The sequence below is a fragment of the Rhea pennata genome, chromosome 18 (assembly GCF_028389875.1).
Source record: "Rhea pennata isolate bPtePen1 chromosome 18, bPtePen1.pri, whole genome shotgun sequence".
In the NCBI taxonomy this organism is placed as follows: domain Eukaryota; kingdom Metazoa; phylum Chordata; class Aves; order Rheiformes; family Rheidae; genus Rhea; species Rhea pennata.
In genome coordinates, this window is record NC_084680.1 from 9,969,117 (window position 1) to 9,983,558 (window position 14,442).

Consider the following 14,442-nt stretch of genomic DNA (forward strand, 5'->3'; position numbering starts at 1 on the left):
ATTAAAGTTGTATATCTCCCTTTTACAAAACCCCGGCTTGCGCCTCAGGAAGCCCAGCCGAGGTCTGCGCTTGTCCTCAGGCACTCGCGTGCTCACAAGTCTGGTTGCTCCAACTGTCCCCCCTGCTTTGTCCCAGCTAATTTGTTTTTCAATCTGTTGCAGGTGGCGCCTGCTGATGAACTCCCCCTTTCCCCGGGGATGAAAGGGAAACAAGCCCTCAGGTAGCAGCGGGGCCAGCGGCTGAAGGCTTGGGAACTTGCTGCTAAGTTGCCAAAAGGCACTGGCGGACAGAGACCGCCGTATGCGAGCGCCTCGCCACCACCGCACGAAGCGGGAGGAAAAGCGAGCAAGGCTGACATCGCTCGTGTCAATCAAATGACCGCGAAAGAGCCTGCTCAGACCACCTGCAGATGCTGCCACCCAATGCAGTAAAGTCGATGCAATCATCCCTGGGAAGAAGGGAAGTCTAGCTCCAAAGAGTCTCTCTTGTCAGAGTTGTATTGATGAGCAGATGCTATTTTTATTTTATGAATTAATGTTCAAAAAAACCAATAATTATTTAAAGCAGACCACAGGTTAAAGCACTCCACACAGCAACGCATTTGCAGCAGATGAGAAGGTTGCTGAAAACCTGATCCAGCACCATCTTGCAGCCTCTCCAATTTACTCCTATCAAATTTCATCAGCAACTCAGAACTTGATCTTTCTATTGATTGACTGGAGTCACCTCTAGATATTTTCATGCTGATTTGGAAGTCCTTTCATACAATAAGAAGGGGAACAATGAGGTTAAGGAAGACTTTTGACCACTGATGAGCAATTTAACCAAAACTTTCCAAATCAAGTGATTTGCAAATTTAGCTTCTGCCTTGAGAGCAGCTTTCAGTGTCTGAACACAACGTGGAGAGCGGGGTCATTCCTATCATCACCTGGGTCTCCTTAGAGTGGATCACTTTTAGATGAGGAGTTTCCATGCTGATCCTGAGAGCAACCCCTAGCCCAGTAGCTGCCTTTCTCGGGACTCTTGGTGCTTCCCTTGCCCGGGGATCCGGCCCTCGGTCCCAGCTGCCATGCCGTACCTGGTTGCTCTCCTTTTGCACTGTCTGCCCCTGGCCATGGGACAATATGACATTTGCAAGTCCTGGGTGACCACGGATGATGGCCCATCATGGGAGTTCTATGCTTGCCAACCCAAGGCCATGCGGATGAAGGATTACGTGACAGTAAGAGTGGATCCAGCAGGAATCACTTGTGGGGACCCGCCCGAGAGATTCTGCACTCACGTGAGTATTTCCCTCCTTTTTTGACGCGTTATAATGGGATCTGCTGTGGGCGGCCGGAGATGCTGAGACGAAGGACGTCTCAGTTTGGAGTGGCAATCCTGGCCGCCGTCTTGTGCTCTCGGCCTCCCGAGCTGCAAAAGGGGCCGGAGGCGCCTGGCCCGTCCCCGTGCCGTGCCCAGAAGCGGTTGGCCCACGAGCAGGGGATGGCGCCGCCGTGCTAAGGGACGAGTCGAGGGGCGTGTGGGGTGGCCGAGCGGTGGTCCAGGAGGGTAAGGTCAGTGTTTCCGAAAAGCGCAGCCTCCCGTGAGGGCATCACCGGCGTCCCAAAAGGCTACGTGAGTCCAGGGGACTCGCGCCAACGCTGGGAGTTATCCCGAGGCGGCTGCTTCGCCCTGCGGGTCCAGCAGCGAGGGACGGGAAGGTGGAGCCCAGCGTGGCCCACGTGTGCGGGAGCTCGCGGAGAGCAGGCTCACAGGCAAGTCCCCGAAACCCCGGCTCCCCCATGCTGCTAAGCCTCAACACAAAGAGGCCCTGCGGACTGACTCTCGCCCTTGTAGTTAAAATCTTTAACTTATTTTCCCTTAAATATTAATCATTGCCTTTTATTCAGTGCACCACAAGGCTCCACAGGAGCATTTGATTTATAATTCACGAGCCTTTGCGTTGCTGAAGGGAGTCGAGGGGTCAAAACAAATAGCAAAACAAGATGGCTGTAGAGTCCACTCTCAAATGCACCACCGCAGTGGTCCAAACCCCCATGTTTAAGGCATAGTGACAAAGCCAGTCCATACCAGAAGGGCTTCCCTTAGGGTGACCACCCAGCGAGGACTGGAACCTCTTGAAAAGGTCCGCCAGCCTAGGGCGTGAGACGAGAAGGCGAGTTCTCTCCTGTCCAAACGCGTAGAAGAGGGGAACGGACCTGAGATCCCCTTGCCAGCACTGTCTAAGCATATGTTGTGAACCCAGGCAACCTGTGAACCCGTGCCTCAGTTTCCCCATCTAGAAAATTCATGGCCTAACCGACAACCTTGGGCTGCTTTTGAAAATCCAAGAGGAAAAAAAAAACACTGCCTTGCCGTCAAGAGGAGCCAAGCACTAATGATCACCAACTCACGATGACACCGGTGTTTGCCCAGTTCTCTCCAACCTAAGTGGTCTCGTTAGAACCAGAGAAGATCCCCCCCCCTCCGCCCCCCAACTCCACGTGGCTATCAGCTGTTCCCCTTAAACGAGCACTTGAAAGGAAGGCTCGAGCCCAGGGTGGCAGATAAAACCGCTCACTGTTGCCAGGTCGGTCCAGCTGCCCCGACTGGCTGCAGAGGGATGAAAAGGGCAACGGCAGCTCAGTTCGCTGCAGCCGTTTGCAGATGCGCTCCAGCTACCATTGCTCGAGACGTCAGCTTTACCGACCTCCAAGGAAGCAATCGTCTCCTTCTACCTTACCAAACTTAAATTAGCTCTCTACATCTCTCGATTCAGTCAATACTTAGCTTAAAATATTTCTATTCTGGGTAACGGCAGTATTTCCTCGTAGCGTACGATTGCCAAGTGCCGTAAGAAACCCCGCGCGCAGCCGTGAATGAGTTACCCGAATGCAAAACACGGATTTGCCTCCCTGTCCCTGCCTCACCCCAGAGGCAGCGTGTCCGGCCCGGGACTCCTTCGCGAGCCAGAAACCGGGCAAAGCCCCGGGTACGTTTGCCAATGAGGAAGCAAAGCGGGAACAGAAGCAGCGCAGGGCAAGTTATCTTCTGGATTTAGGGGTAGGTTTGTGACACGCAGGAGGCGGCGAGCGCGCCCCGCGGCTCTGAGCGCGCCGGCGCCGGGGAGGAGCCGCCGGGTCGCTCGCCGCAGGGCCGAGGACTCGCAGCGACGCCGCGGGGCAGTCGCGCGGGCGCCTGCGGGCCGCGCGGGAGGCGGCTGAGTCCCGTCCTGGATTTCGCTTGCAAGCTTTGGTGTTTTGCCTTGCACGCACGATTTTTTTTTTTTTTTTTTTTTTTAAAGGAGGTTTCCAGGCAAGCGCACACCCACCGCCCCTTCCCTGCTCCGAACGCGTTTGCGGCTCGGGAGTTTCCGCGGCTCGGCCCCCCGCAGCTCCGCGGTGGCGGGACGCGGAGCGGGTCGAGCTCTTAGCCCGTATGGATGGGGCCGGGGTGTTTTTGTTTAGCGTCCGTGCTCTTTCGTCAGCTAATAGAGAGCGTCGATTTTGGCACAGGGACAGAAAGGGAAAAGCTTTATTTATTTATTACATGTTTGGCCAAATTTGATGTTGGGTGTAAGCTAAGGGTTCTCAGCTCAACTTTTTTGAGTGACTTGACTTGTAAGGTTTGTACTGAAGAGCGAATTTCTCTTATGAGACCAGCTGATGCAATTGGGAAAAGCAGACAAACCTCTGGCCACAGAAACGCTTTTCCTTAAGTTCTTATAGCTCGTTTAACACGTGCCTCCACCGAACCATATCTTTGCACCTTTGGTTAGGTGCAAATAAAGACCTGGGGGTTACCAAAATGAAAATCAACCTTCCTAAAGTTGGAAGGGAAAGGGAGTTGCTTCCACAACGCTCTTCTGAAGGCATGGCTAAAGACGCAGCACGATCTAGCGGTTAAAGGGTGCGGTTGCCCCTTCTGGATACCCTGAGCGGAGACAGAAAATAAAAGGAAAACCAAAACCAACCAACCAACGAGCCCTGCCAAAGCAGCGGACCCTCCAGGCACGTTAAATTACTACCTGGAAAATATTCCCATTTTCCTAACGTGGCCTGGAGACGCCGCTCTGGCCGCCCGCGTCAGGACGGAAGCTTCCCCACACGCCGAGCGCACCCGTGGCACCCCGCTTCCCAGCACCGGCTCCGGGGCCGCTGCCCGCTCCCAGCAAATTCCAGCCTGCCGCAGGGCCGAGTCCGGCTGCCGCAGGGGCTCGGCGATACGAGACGCGGCGGCTTTGCAGAAAAGGGAGGAATAAGGTTCAGCTTCCAATTAGAGCGCTGAGCAAACGGGATTTCCCTGCGCAGTCCACAGCAATTTCCTTAAATGCCCGGTTTGGGATTCATCTCGTTGTAAAGTGGGATATTGCTCTGCTAACAAGAACAGTTTCAACTCACTGATGGAAGAGACACAGTGATAAAAATCCAGCTGTCAAGTAGGTTTAATTGGCGTGGTGAACTGGAAGCTTCCCTCCCTCCAGAAAGATGGGAAGGAGACTGCACTACTGCCCGGGAAAGGTTTGCTCTCCCAAGGGAGCAGCAGGCACGTGGCAAAGGCTGGGAAGCGCTTTGGCCGGAGCCAGGAGACCAGCTCCTAAAGCACGTTTTACACACACACGCTCATACAGCGACACCAGGTACTATGTTTTTCCTAAGCAAATTTTGAAGCCTAAAGGGTTGAGGAAAGTCTCTCCTGCTTTCTTTTTAAAATCCTTATTATATTATGTAGCAAAGAAATTATTTCCTATTAAACTTGAAAGGGAATTCTCCCTACAGACAACGATATTCCAGTGGGAAGGAATGCTTTCCTACCACAGCCCGTTGTCCGTAAAGGAAGCTTAATTTTAGCCTTTCAGGGAGCTTGAATTATAACGTCAGACCCCAACTTGACCTGTTTACCACCAGGATTTTGAGCTCTGGGGTTTTTAAGGTACCTGCAGAGCCTTGGCTGCTCTGTGGTGCCCTTCGTGTGACAGCCCCACGTGGGGCCACCGCGTTTGAGCTGCTGGCTGGGAAGCCATGGTCACACCAGCCACTTTGCTGATCCGTCCGAAAACCGCCTCTGCCCAAACACCCGAACTGCTCCAGCAGCATCAGCAGCGCCCAAACTCGGCGCGTGGCTGCGCAGCCGCTTGCCGCAACGCGTGGGCAATCGCTCACCTCTCCCAGCGGCACAGTCGGAGGGATTTAAAGACCACCCTGAAGCTGCACCCTCAGGGCACAGGACTGTGAGGTTGCAGCAGGCTCGGTGTCGCACGGGTCCGGCCCTTTCCCTCGGTCCTTGCCGGCGGTGGCCCTCGGTGCGGCTGTCGCATCCTTGCGGATGCTGCTCCCACCTAGAGCCACCCCTACAGCACGTGGCAAAACACACCCGGGCGCCGCTTTGGGTGGCCAGTCCTCACCTTGTCCTTTTTTTTTTTTTTTTTCTTTTTTTTTTTTTTTTTAACAGCAGGACAAAATTTGGGCAAATGTCCAAGTCTGGCCATGCTGCCTCAACCTCCTGCGCCCGGCCTGCCCGGAGACCCCCGGCGCTGCACCCGCCGTGGCGGGGCCCCGAGGTTAACGCGTTCCTCCGCGTAGGCACGGATAAAGCCGCTAGATACCAACCGTGCGAGAGCAAAGCAGTCGCAGCGGCAGGGCCGGGCCGGGGCCGGGGCGGCCCGGGGGCACCCGCCGGCGAGGAGCTGCCCCCCGGGGCAGGGGTGGCGGGATCGCGTCTTGGGAACGCCGCGGCGGCTCTGCTCGCCTCCGCCTTCCCTCCGCCGGCCTCCGCGTCCTGCCCTCCCCCACGGAGACCAGCCCGGCCTCTTTCGCAGAATTAAATATTAATAGGAGCGTAGCGAGCCTCTCGGCCAAGGCTGCCCGTTATCGAGCTTACGCGGCGCACAAGCTTTTAGAGAGCAGGACGCTTTTCCTCCTTCCTAAGCGTTTTCTGAGCGCTGAATCGATACTGCACTTAGTGCCCAGCGCGCGGGTGGGTTTCTCGTGCTCCTTCGGGCAGGGTCCGCGCACGGAGGCTTCCCTGCGGCCAGGCGCCGGGTTTAGTCTGGCAAAGCGGGGCCAGGGCTGGATCCAAGCGGCTTAATTTGGGCGACGAGCTCCAGCAAAGGGGCCCGGGAAGAGCAAAGCGCCTCTCGGGCGCGGAAATCTCGCTGCACCCGGGCCGGGCACGTGGCTCCCGGGAGCCCGGGGCAAAGCCTGTGCTTGCTCCCGGCCTCGGTCTGCCCCGGAGCCGGAGCCAGGGCTGCTCCCCCCGGGCTGCTCCCCCTGGGCTGCTCTGCGCGGGGACGGAGGCGGCGAGGACGGGCTCCGATTCCTGCGCTCGCAGCCGTCTCCGCCGGCGAGTTACGCCGCTTGCCAGCTGCTGGAAATAATCGCTGTAAATTAATTACGCTCATCTCACCCCTCTGATCCCTCCCAGCCTGGGAAGAGAGTGAAAATTAATTGTCAGAAAATATTTCCAGTTCTCCGGGAATCCCGTCCCGGCCGCTGGCAGGTTACGGTTTACGCCCTGAAGCACGAGGCTCAATTAACCCCCAAAGCTATTTTTGATTGTGAAAAATCACCTCGTCTTTACATAAACACGGGCAGAGCTGTTGACCCCCTAAGTCAGAAGCAGCGAGAGTAAAAACAGGAAGGAAGGAGAAAAGCCGGGAGAATTTCCCGATTCCAGCCCCGAGGAGGGCCGGGAGCGCCCGTCCCGCGCGGACGCCGGCTGCGGGCGCGAGCGGCGCTCGGGGCTGCCTGCGCGTTAGCGGCGACAGCGCCTCTAATCCCGGGATTAATCCGGGGCGGACGCGGCCGAGAGCCGAGGAGAGAGAAGCAGCAAAACGCACGCGCCGGAACGGGCGCTTCGGCTCTAGCCTGCGGCCGGCCTCCCCGAGCGGGCGAGCCCAGCCTCGCGCCGGAGCTGCCCCCAAGAAGAGAAGGGCCGACGGGGCCGGCAGGCGCACGCGAGGATTTTGGTCGGCGCGGTTGTTTTTGCGCCATCCGATGGAAATCCGGTCCCGAGTTCAGCGCTTTGTCGCTGTCCTCAGCCGCGCGGGGACTTTGCAAATCTAATCGGCTCCGTGGCAAAGCTGGAAATCAAAGGCGGGGGCGGAGGGACCCGGTGACCCGCGGCGCGGCGCGAGCGTTGAGGGACGGCCGCCTGGCCGGGGGGTGGAAATTCGGAGCGAGGTTACGTGCCCGGGGCATCCCCAGAGCGAGGGGAGGAGGTTTCTGTGCCGCTGCCTTCCCCCCCTCGCACCGGCCATCGAAACCACTCCAAAACCAAGCTGGCTTGAAGGCCAGCAGAACGCCGACTGCTCGCTGCTTTTGCCCCGTAACGCTTGCGCTGCTCAGCAAAACTTCCCGCTGGGGCCGATAAACCTCTACGGGGCGGAGGGGAAACGTCACCTTCAGCCTCGAAAAGCCCAGGCTCTGAGATCTCGCATTTCCCACCCGAGAGCCAGTTTGGGGGGATCAAAAGCACTACAGGAACAAGGCCACGGAAGCAGCCTACGCAATAGCGCAGATGTTTGGCCCAAATCAGTGCATTTAACTTTTTTCCCCCCTCTTTGACAAAAAATAAAATAACATAAAAAGCCAATAAAAAGGCCAAGGCTTTTGTTTAGGCCTCGACCTAAAAAAAAAGGTTTTGCCAAGCAGAACAGACCCCTGAAAGCGGAGCAAGCCTGGAGACGTTCCCGCAGCCAAGACGAGAGATAAACAAATCAGACCGGGTTACGAGAGCTCTGATTACATCTCAGGCCAAGCTGTATAAACTTCTACATCATCCACTTATTTTTCATGGCTCACATCTTTTTTTCTTTTTTTTCCCCCCCCTAATGTTAAGTATTTTTCTTCATCGTGCAGCTAGTGTTTGTAGTTTCTTTCCAGTTTCCTTTTGGCATGGAGCTCTACTAAAGGCTGCAGTTTTATTTCTGTGCAGCTTTCACCATTCACAACAGATGTCTCGTTTATTTAAAATATTCAACAGCTTAATGATTAACCAAGCAATTTCACCTACAAAAATATATGATTTTATGCTGGGAGGCTTAAAAACGGCATTATCTGCCAGGAAAAAAAAAATCAAAACAACTTTGTACACTCCTTAAGAGCCCTAGAAACCAGCTGGGTTTTGCCAAACCTCGTGCTGGTGCGGATCCCCTGCCCGCTCCCTGGGCAGGGGCCAGGCACCGTTTTCAGAGGTGCTGAGCCCTCCTGGCCAAGTGCCGTCAGTGGAGGGAGACAAGACGGCAAGGGGGCTGCTCCCCACAAGACGCAACCCTAAATCACACCAACCCACGCGCCTCGGACCCGCCCTTGGCGTTCGCGGCAGATGTTCTGCACGACCTGAGCGCGGACACCGGGCAGGGCTAACCCCGGGGGCTGGATCTGCAGCTGGCCAGGCGCCTCTCCGGGCACCGCGGCGCCTCCAGACACCCGTCGCTTGCTCTCATGACTTGTCCTCAGCTGCACTCCTGCCTTTTGCCTCCGGGGCTTGGCCACTTTGGGCCAGGAGCTCAAGCTAAGCAAGGCTACATCACTTTGGTGCACACACACACAAAAAGAGCAGCCAGAAGAGCATGCAGGAGAGTTGGAAACCTGCAACATCTAGTTGCTGTGAGGACATTCACGACTGATTTAATAGCATGAGACTCAAAGTGAACTGTTTTATTTTAAGCTTGCTGAGACCAAGTTTGACTAGCTAATGCATTCTGACTTTTATACTGAAGACGTAAATATCTCAAGACTCTGGACAGATTCTTTGGAGGACACATGGTTTGGATGAGGAAACCAGATTCAAAAATAATACCTGGAATTGTTTCAACAGTGCTTTAACCAATCTTACGAGGACCAACGGAGCAGCCAAAGTATGGCCATCTGTTTCCGTTCTTCCCTGCCCTCCAGGCTGACTCCAAACCACCCCACCATTAGAAAACATATTGAGCATCCCGAGGAGGAAGGACATTTCAATAAGCCAAACCCCAAAAAGGAACACTTCATTTTCACAGAGGAAGCTATAGGTAATGTGACTCACTCCGTGGCTTTTGAGGCCCTTCCCACCTATCAGCATTGTCACTTAGAGGTTATTCTCCTTTGTTTGCCCTGTAACAACTGATGCACAGATATCCAAACCATATGCCCTCCTAAGTGTCAAGTCAGTTAAGGACATCTTTGGTCTTGCTGTTTGCTGAGTTTTGTGGATTTATGCTGAGCAGAAATCGTGCATCTACCTCTCCCTTTTCTGTGGGACAAGTCTATGGGCAATGGGCAGAGTTTTGCTCTGCTTCCCCCTGTGCTTGCCACACCAGGTTGCATGCTGGAGCCCTCCTGGCTAGGCACGGTGCTTTTATCCTGGCTTCTGCAGTGTCAACTTCGTCCCTCCGGATGAAGAAGCTCAAAGAGGGACCATGCTTGCCAGACCATTACCTGCTCCCAGACTTGCACCACCTCCTGCCCACTCCACCCTTTGCCATTGCAGGTGTTGTCTTGCACATCCTAACTGGTTTAGCTAGTGTTTGGTCCTTCCCAACCACCAAATCCTTCCCTCATGAAGTTTGGCAATGGCTTCATAAGGAAGCCTTCAAAGAAAGCCTTGATAGGAGCAGTCCCCTGCTGCACCACCAACTCTGAAGGCAAAGCTGGCCTGTATGGCTACCCTGGGGCCAACCAGAGCAGCAAATACTCAAAGGAAACTCAAATTAACCCAGCTTTAAGTGCTTTGGCAGCTTTGAGTGCTGCTGCACTCAGTGCAAGCGCAGCCCTGGCAAGGGTGCTCTTGCCAGCCCAGTATACACACTCAGCCCTTGCTGGTGCAGAACTGCTTTAAGCAGCAGCCTCAGTCTCTCGGCAGCCTCCTGCCGCAGCCGTGAGCCTCGTGCCAGGTCCCTGCTGGCCGATGGATCAGCCACACGCCAGGAGGCCACCTGGCTGCCACTTCCTTCAGACAGGAGGTGAAAATGGAGGTCCAAGATGGTCTTTTCAGGACCGACCTGTTAAACCACCTGTGCGACCGCAGGTTCACAGTAGGACCATACTGCGGCGCAGTATGTTGGCTCAGCACAGGAAAAGGTGCTAAAACCCCCTTAGCTTCCACTGACATGGATTTTGCTTCCTTTCCTACCAGCGAGCACCGCAAAGCCATGCTAAAAAGCAGCTCTATCCCCCAGCAGGAAGCTGGGTCTCATTAGCAGAGAAAACCAATTCCCCTGAACGTGACAAGTCAGGAGTGTATATTAAATATGTCGATACATTTTTTGTTGTTGCTGTTAAACCCTGCTCCAGAACAGCATGTTACAGCAGCAGAGGATCTGCACGGGGTGGCTCAGAGCCCCATATACCCTGGCTTGCATCCTGCCCCACTTGTGGGGCTTCTTGCCTCTTTGGGAAGAGAGCAGGGGGAGCTGGGCAGGTGTCGGCACAGTGCTTGTGTCCTTGCAGGCACACGTTTGAGAACGTGCTGGGGTTGAAAATGGTGCAAGTTTTGCCCCTTTTCACCCAGGGTCGAACCGGCTGAGGCAGAGCTGGGCTGCTTTCAGGAGCTGCATCACCCGTATCACAGTTTTGCCAAGGCAGCTCAGCTGGCTTCACTGCTGGGCTTGGCCTGCCTGGTGCACGCGTGCTACAACCCAGGGTGTATTTACAGATGCCCCCTTCCCCCAATGCCACGGCTTCATCCGCTGCGAAGCAGGCTGGTGCTCGTGTGCAGATCAGCTGCTCTATCCCCTTTCGCTTTATCCCCTCTGCTCACTGAGCAGCTCTCTGCTTTATTTACAGCGTGCTACTCCAGCACTGCTCTGAAGACAGAATTATTTATTTCCTCCTGGGCTTTGCTCAGCTTCTCAGCGCCGCAGCCTCCGCACGCTTCGGTCGCTCGCACTCCACACATGTCTGCGGGTCTGGGAAGGCACGACGGGCCCGTTTTACAGGCACAAACGTGGGACAGAGCTCCAAGCAGCTTACCGTACTTCTGGCTGCCCAACTGGAGATGGCACAAGCCAGATTTTTAAGAAGTACCTCACATGCACATCAACAGCCACATCAAAAGCACATCCTTGGTCAACACCACACCTGCAAGCCCTCATTTTGCAAGTCAGCTTCCCTCCTCTCCTTTCTCCAAGGGCATAAACCAGGCTCCCCAAAAGCCACATAGCCGCATGGGGAGAGTTCAGCTTCCGCAGCTTGTCCAGCTTGAAACAAGCCCGTTTCAGAGACTGGTGCCCACTGCCAGGCAGCAACATCCTGCACCCCAACCACCACACCAGCCCTGCAGGCACGCACGCCCAGAGCACAACCCGCCCAGAGAACAGACCACAGAGCCACTCCAGGCCTTACCTTGCAAGTCTGCAGTGCTCAACAGGACCTTCCCCGCACCCCAGCAGCCTCCTCTCCTCTATCCATCAGCCCTGAGCAGCTCCAGCTGCTTTATCAGCTCCTCTCGCTGCCAGGTGGCTTAGCCTCCCAGGGGACAGGTCCCAGCTCTGCCGCAGAGCCCAGCGTCCCACTGGTGCCTCTGCTTCCCCCAGTCCTCTGGATCTGGGGTCTGAGAGGGAGGTAAAATGACGGTAAGAAGTAAAGAGAAGCCTTATGTGCAAAAAAAGATGTATAGCCTGCTGTGGACCCCTGCAGAGCTTCTCAGGGGGGTAGGAGCCTCTGCTGCACAGCCCCACTTCATTCCCCAGACAGGTCTGAGCTACACGGGGGCCGGGGCAGGGGCTGCAGGGAAAAAGAGCCTGTGCTTAAGGGCTTTAACACACAGCTGCAGGTGCAAGAAACCCACACACGTAACCCTGACGTGCACATCCAAAACTTTCAACATTCGGTTGTGTTATGCCCTTAATGATACGCCCTTAATGCAATTCAGCACATGACGCGCACGTGTGTGTGTCACTGCCAGATGCAAAAGCTCGATCATGCAGTGCCACACATGGGCACCGCGATCCCTGCGCATGGTCCTGGTGCCCAAGCCTGTGAGCAACGAGTGACACAGCGCGAGTGGCAGTAGACACTGTCATCTGGATAGGAGGAGACATCCTTGGCGGTGGGGCCCCTGGGGACCGGCGAGGATCATTGCACCTCTCGCCTCCAGCCCGGGAAGCCTGTGCGGTTTGAGAAGCGGCTGGTCCCCGGCTGAGCAGCAGGAACGCCAGATGCACATGGCAGCGCAAAATTATGTAACTTCATTTCTGCAAAGAAAGACGTTAACTCAGATTACCTTGTACTTGCCACAGGGTAAGAGCACACGTACAAGCAGCAAACACAAATCGCTAGGAAGTGTGTTCAGCCTGCAGGATTCCTGGGTCCCCTTCTGGGTATGAGAGAGGTGGCAGAGGGTCATCCACCCATTTCCTCCCCCTTTCTGTTCCTCTTCCCAGGTCCTTTCCAGGTCAGCCTTCTGGTTATTTTGGGCAGGATAGTCTCCTCGGGGTGTGCTTTGAGGACAGCGCACTGGGAGCACAAAGCAGGGTCTCTGCTCTCTCTGCTACTGCCTGATCCAGCTCGGGAAAACTGGGCGTCCTTTCTGCAGCTCTGTGCTGGGCTGTGCTCGGAGAGGCTGTGGGGATGGTGCCTCCCCAGCTCGTTCAGCGTTAGGAGCTGATGAAGGCGCAAACATGCATAGTAAAGCTGACACTTTGGGGAATTTTAGCCATTCAGTTCCTGCAAGCGTGAACTGCCGCTTTCCATAGGCTCATATCTCGGCCAAGCATAAGTGAAGTTTCTCAGAGACTGTCTCGGGGAATGTGCTTTCTATGAAAATCCCCCCCTTGCCAAATTTAAAGGCCCTTTCCCAAAGGGTCTTTCAAAGGAAACAGCTCAGTCAGTCTTATGACAAAGGCAAATCCACATATTTTTGTCATAAATTCATTCTCAGAAAGAGCATCATGCAGAGCCAGACCCCCGGCACGCTGCACTTCAGTTGAACAGTTAACATTGGCAAACGTGAACACAGCTTAAAACAGTAACTGGGCAAGTCGGGCCACGCTGCTGCGAGCTCCGGGCGCCTGCGATGCCCCCGCGTTGCCTTCTGCTCTTGTGACGGTTGTTGTTCTTCCAGGAGAACCCGTACCTGTGCAGTGACGAGTGCGATGCCTCCAACCCGGACCTGGCCCACCCGCCCAAACTCATGTTTGACACGGAGGACGAAGGGCTGGCTACGTATTGGCAGAGTGTGACGTGGCGCCGCTACCCAGAGCCGCTGCTAGCTAACATCACGTTATCCTGGAATAAGAGCATCGAGCTGACGGACGACATCGTGATAACCTTTGAGTACGGCCGGCCCACCATCATGATGCTGGAGAAGTCCCTGGACAACGGGAGGACTTGGCACCCATACCAATATTACGCAGATGACTGCATGGAGGCATTCAGCATGCCAGCACGGAGGGTCAGGGACCTCTCTACCACCAGTGCCAACAGGGTCCTCTGCACAGAGGAATATTCCCGCTGGGCGGGCTCCAAGAAGGAGAAGAACGTCCGCTTCGAGGTGAGGGATCGCTTCGCCATCTTCGCTGGCCCAGACCTGAAGAACATGGACAACTTGTACACCCGGCTGGAGAGCGCCAAAGGCCTGAAGGACTTCTTCACCGTGACTGACTTGAGGATGAGGCTGCTGAGACCGGCCCTCGGTGGCACCTACGTGCAGAGGGAGAATTTGTACAAGTACTTCTATGCTGTCTCCAACATTGAAGTCACTGGCAGGTAACGGCAGCTGTATTTTTTTGGGTGTCTCTTCTCGGAGGGATGAGAAGAGGGTTACTGTTAGAAGAGTAAGCCATCAGCATTTCTGTCAACCGATGAGATTATTAGCCCAATATTTCTCCCGCTAATACTCTCTCTCCCAAGCCAGGATAGCATCAGGAGTAAAACAGCTGTGTCCTTGCAGTGAGCAGCTCGGGTGCTCACAAGGTAACAGCAGGAGCATCTGACGAGGGCGCTTGTGTCCTTGCTGGAGCCGATGCAGTACGGAGGGAGCTCAAGCACAGCTCGCAACAGGGGCAACGATGGGAAGGTCTGAGTTTGATTTCCCTTTTGTATCCAGACACACTCCTTCAGCCTGGCTGGGCTACTGCCTGCTATATCCCATCCTAATATGTGATAAAGCACTTGGAAATGAAAATTAGGCACAAGTGGCTCTCCTTCACCCCCCCTCCAAGGGCTCTCTGCCCTGGAGGGCGAGAGGGCTCAAAATCCTGTGCGAGGTTGGGCTTGTCCCTCACTTTCTCCCATTGCAGTACCCTCCTACCCTTGAGATACGTTGTCTGATCTCAGACTGTTTAGAGCATGTAGCCCCTACCCAGCCGTGAAGGCCAAACATCCCCCGTGGTGGGTGAGCGTGATGGCATTGCTTGCATCGCAGCTTCCTATGCATTTTGTGTCCCAAGCCAGCAGCCCCAGAGGAGAAATCCCTCTGAGAAGCTGGAGGCCTGGAGGATGCTGAGACCTTCCTCCACATGCCCACAGCTCCAGCAG

At 55.2% G+C, this 14,442-nt stretch overlaps 1 protein-coding gene across 2 annotated transcripts in view; it reads left to right on the top strand.

The window, feature by feature from the left end:
- The first annotated feature begins 210 nt into the window (after positions 1–210).
- Positions 211–14,442, top strand: part of NTNG2 (netrin G2) — a 37,087-nt gene continuing 22,855 nt past the window's right edge. For both annotated transcript variants that reach the window (XM_062591092.1, XM_062591091.1), the window contains exons 1-2: positions 211–1,283; positions 13,028–13,671. In XM_062591092.1, the coding sequence (XP_062447076.1) occupies positions 1,071–1,283; positions 13,028–13,671 (857 nt within the window). In that variant the 5' untranslated portion in view covers positions 211–1,070. The remainder of the gene's footprint in view (positions 1,284–13,027; positions 13,672–14,442) is intronic.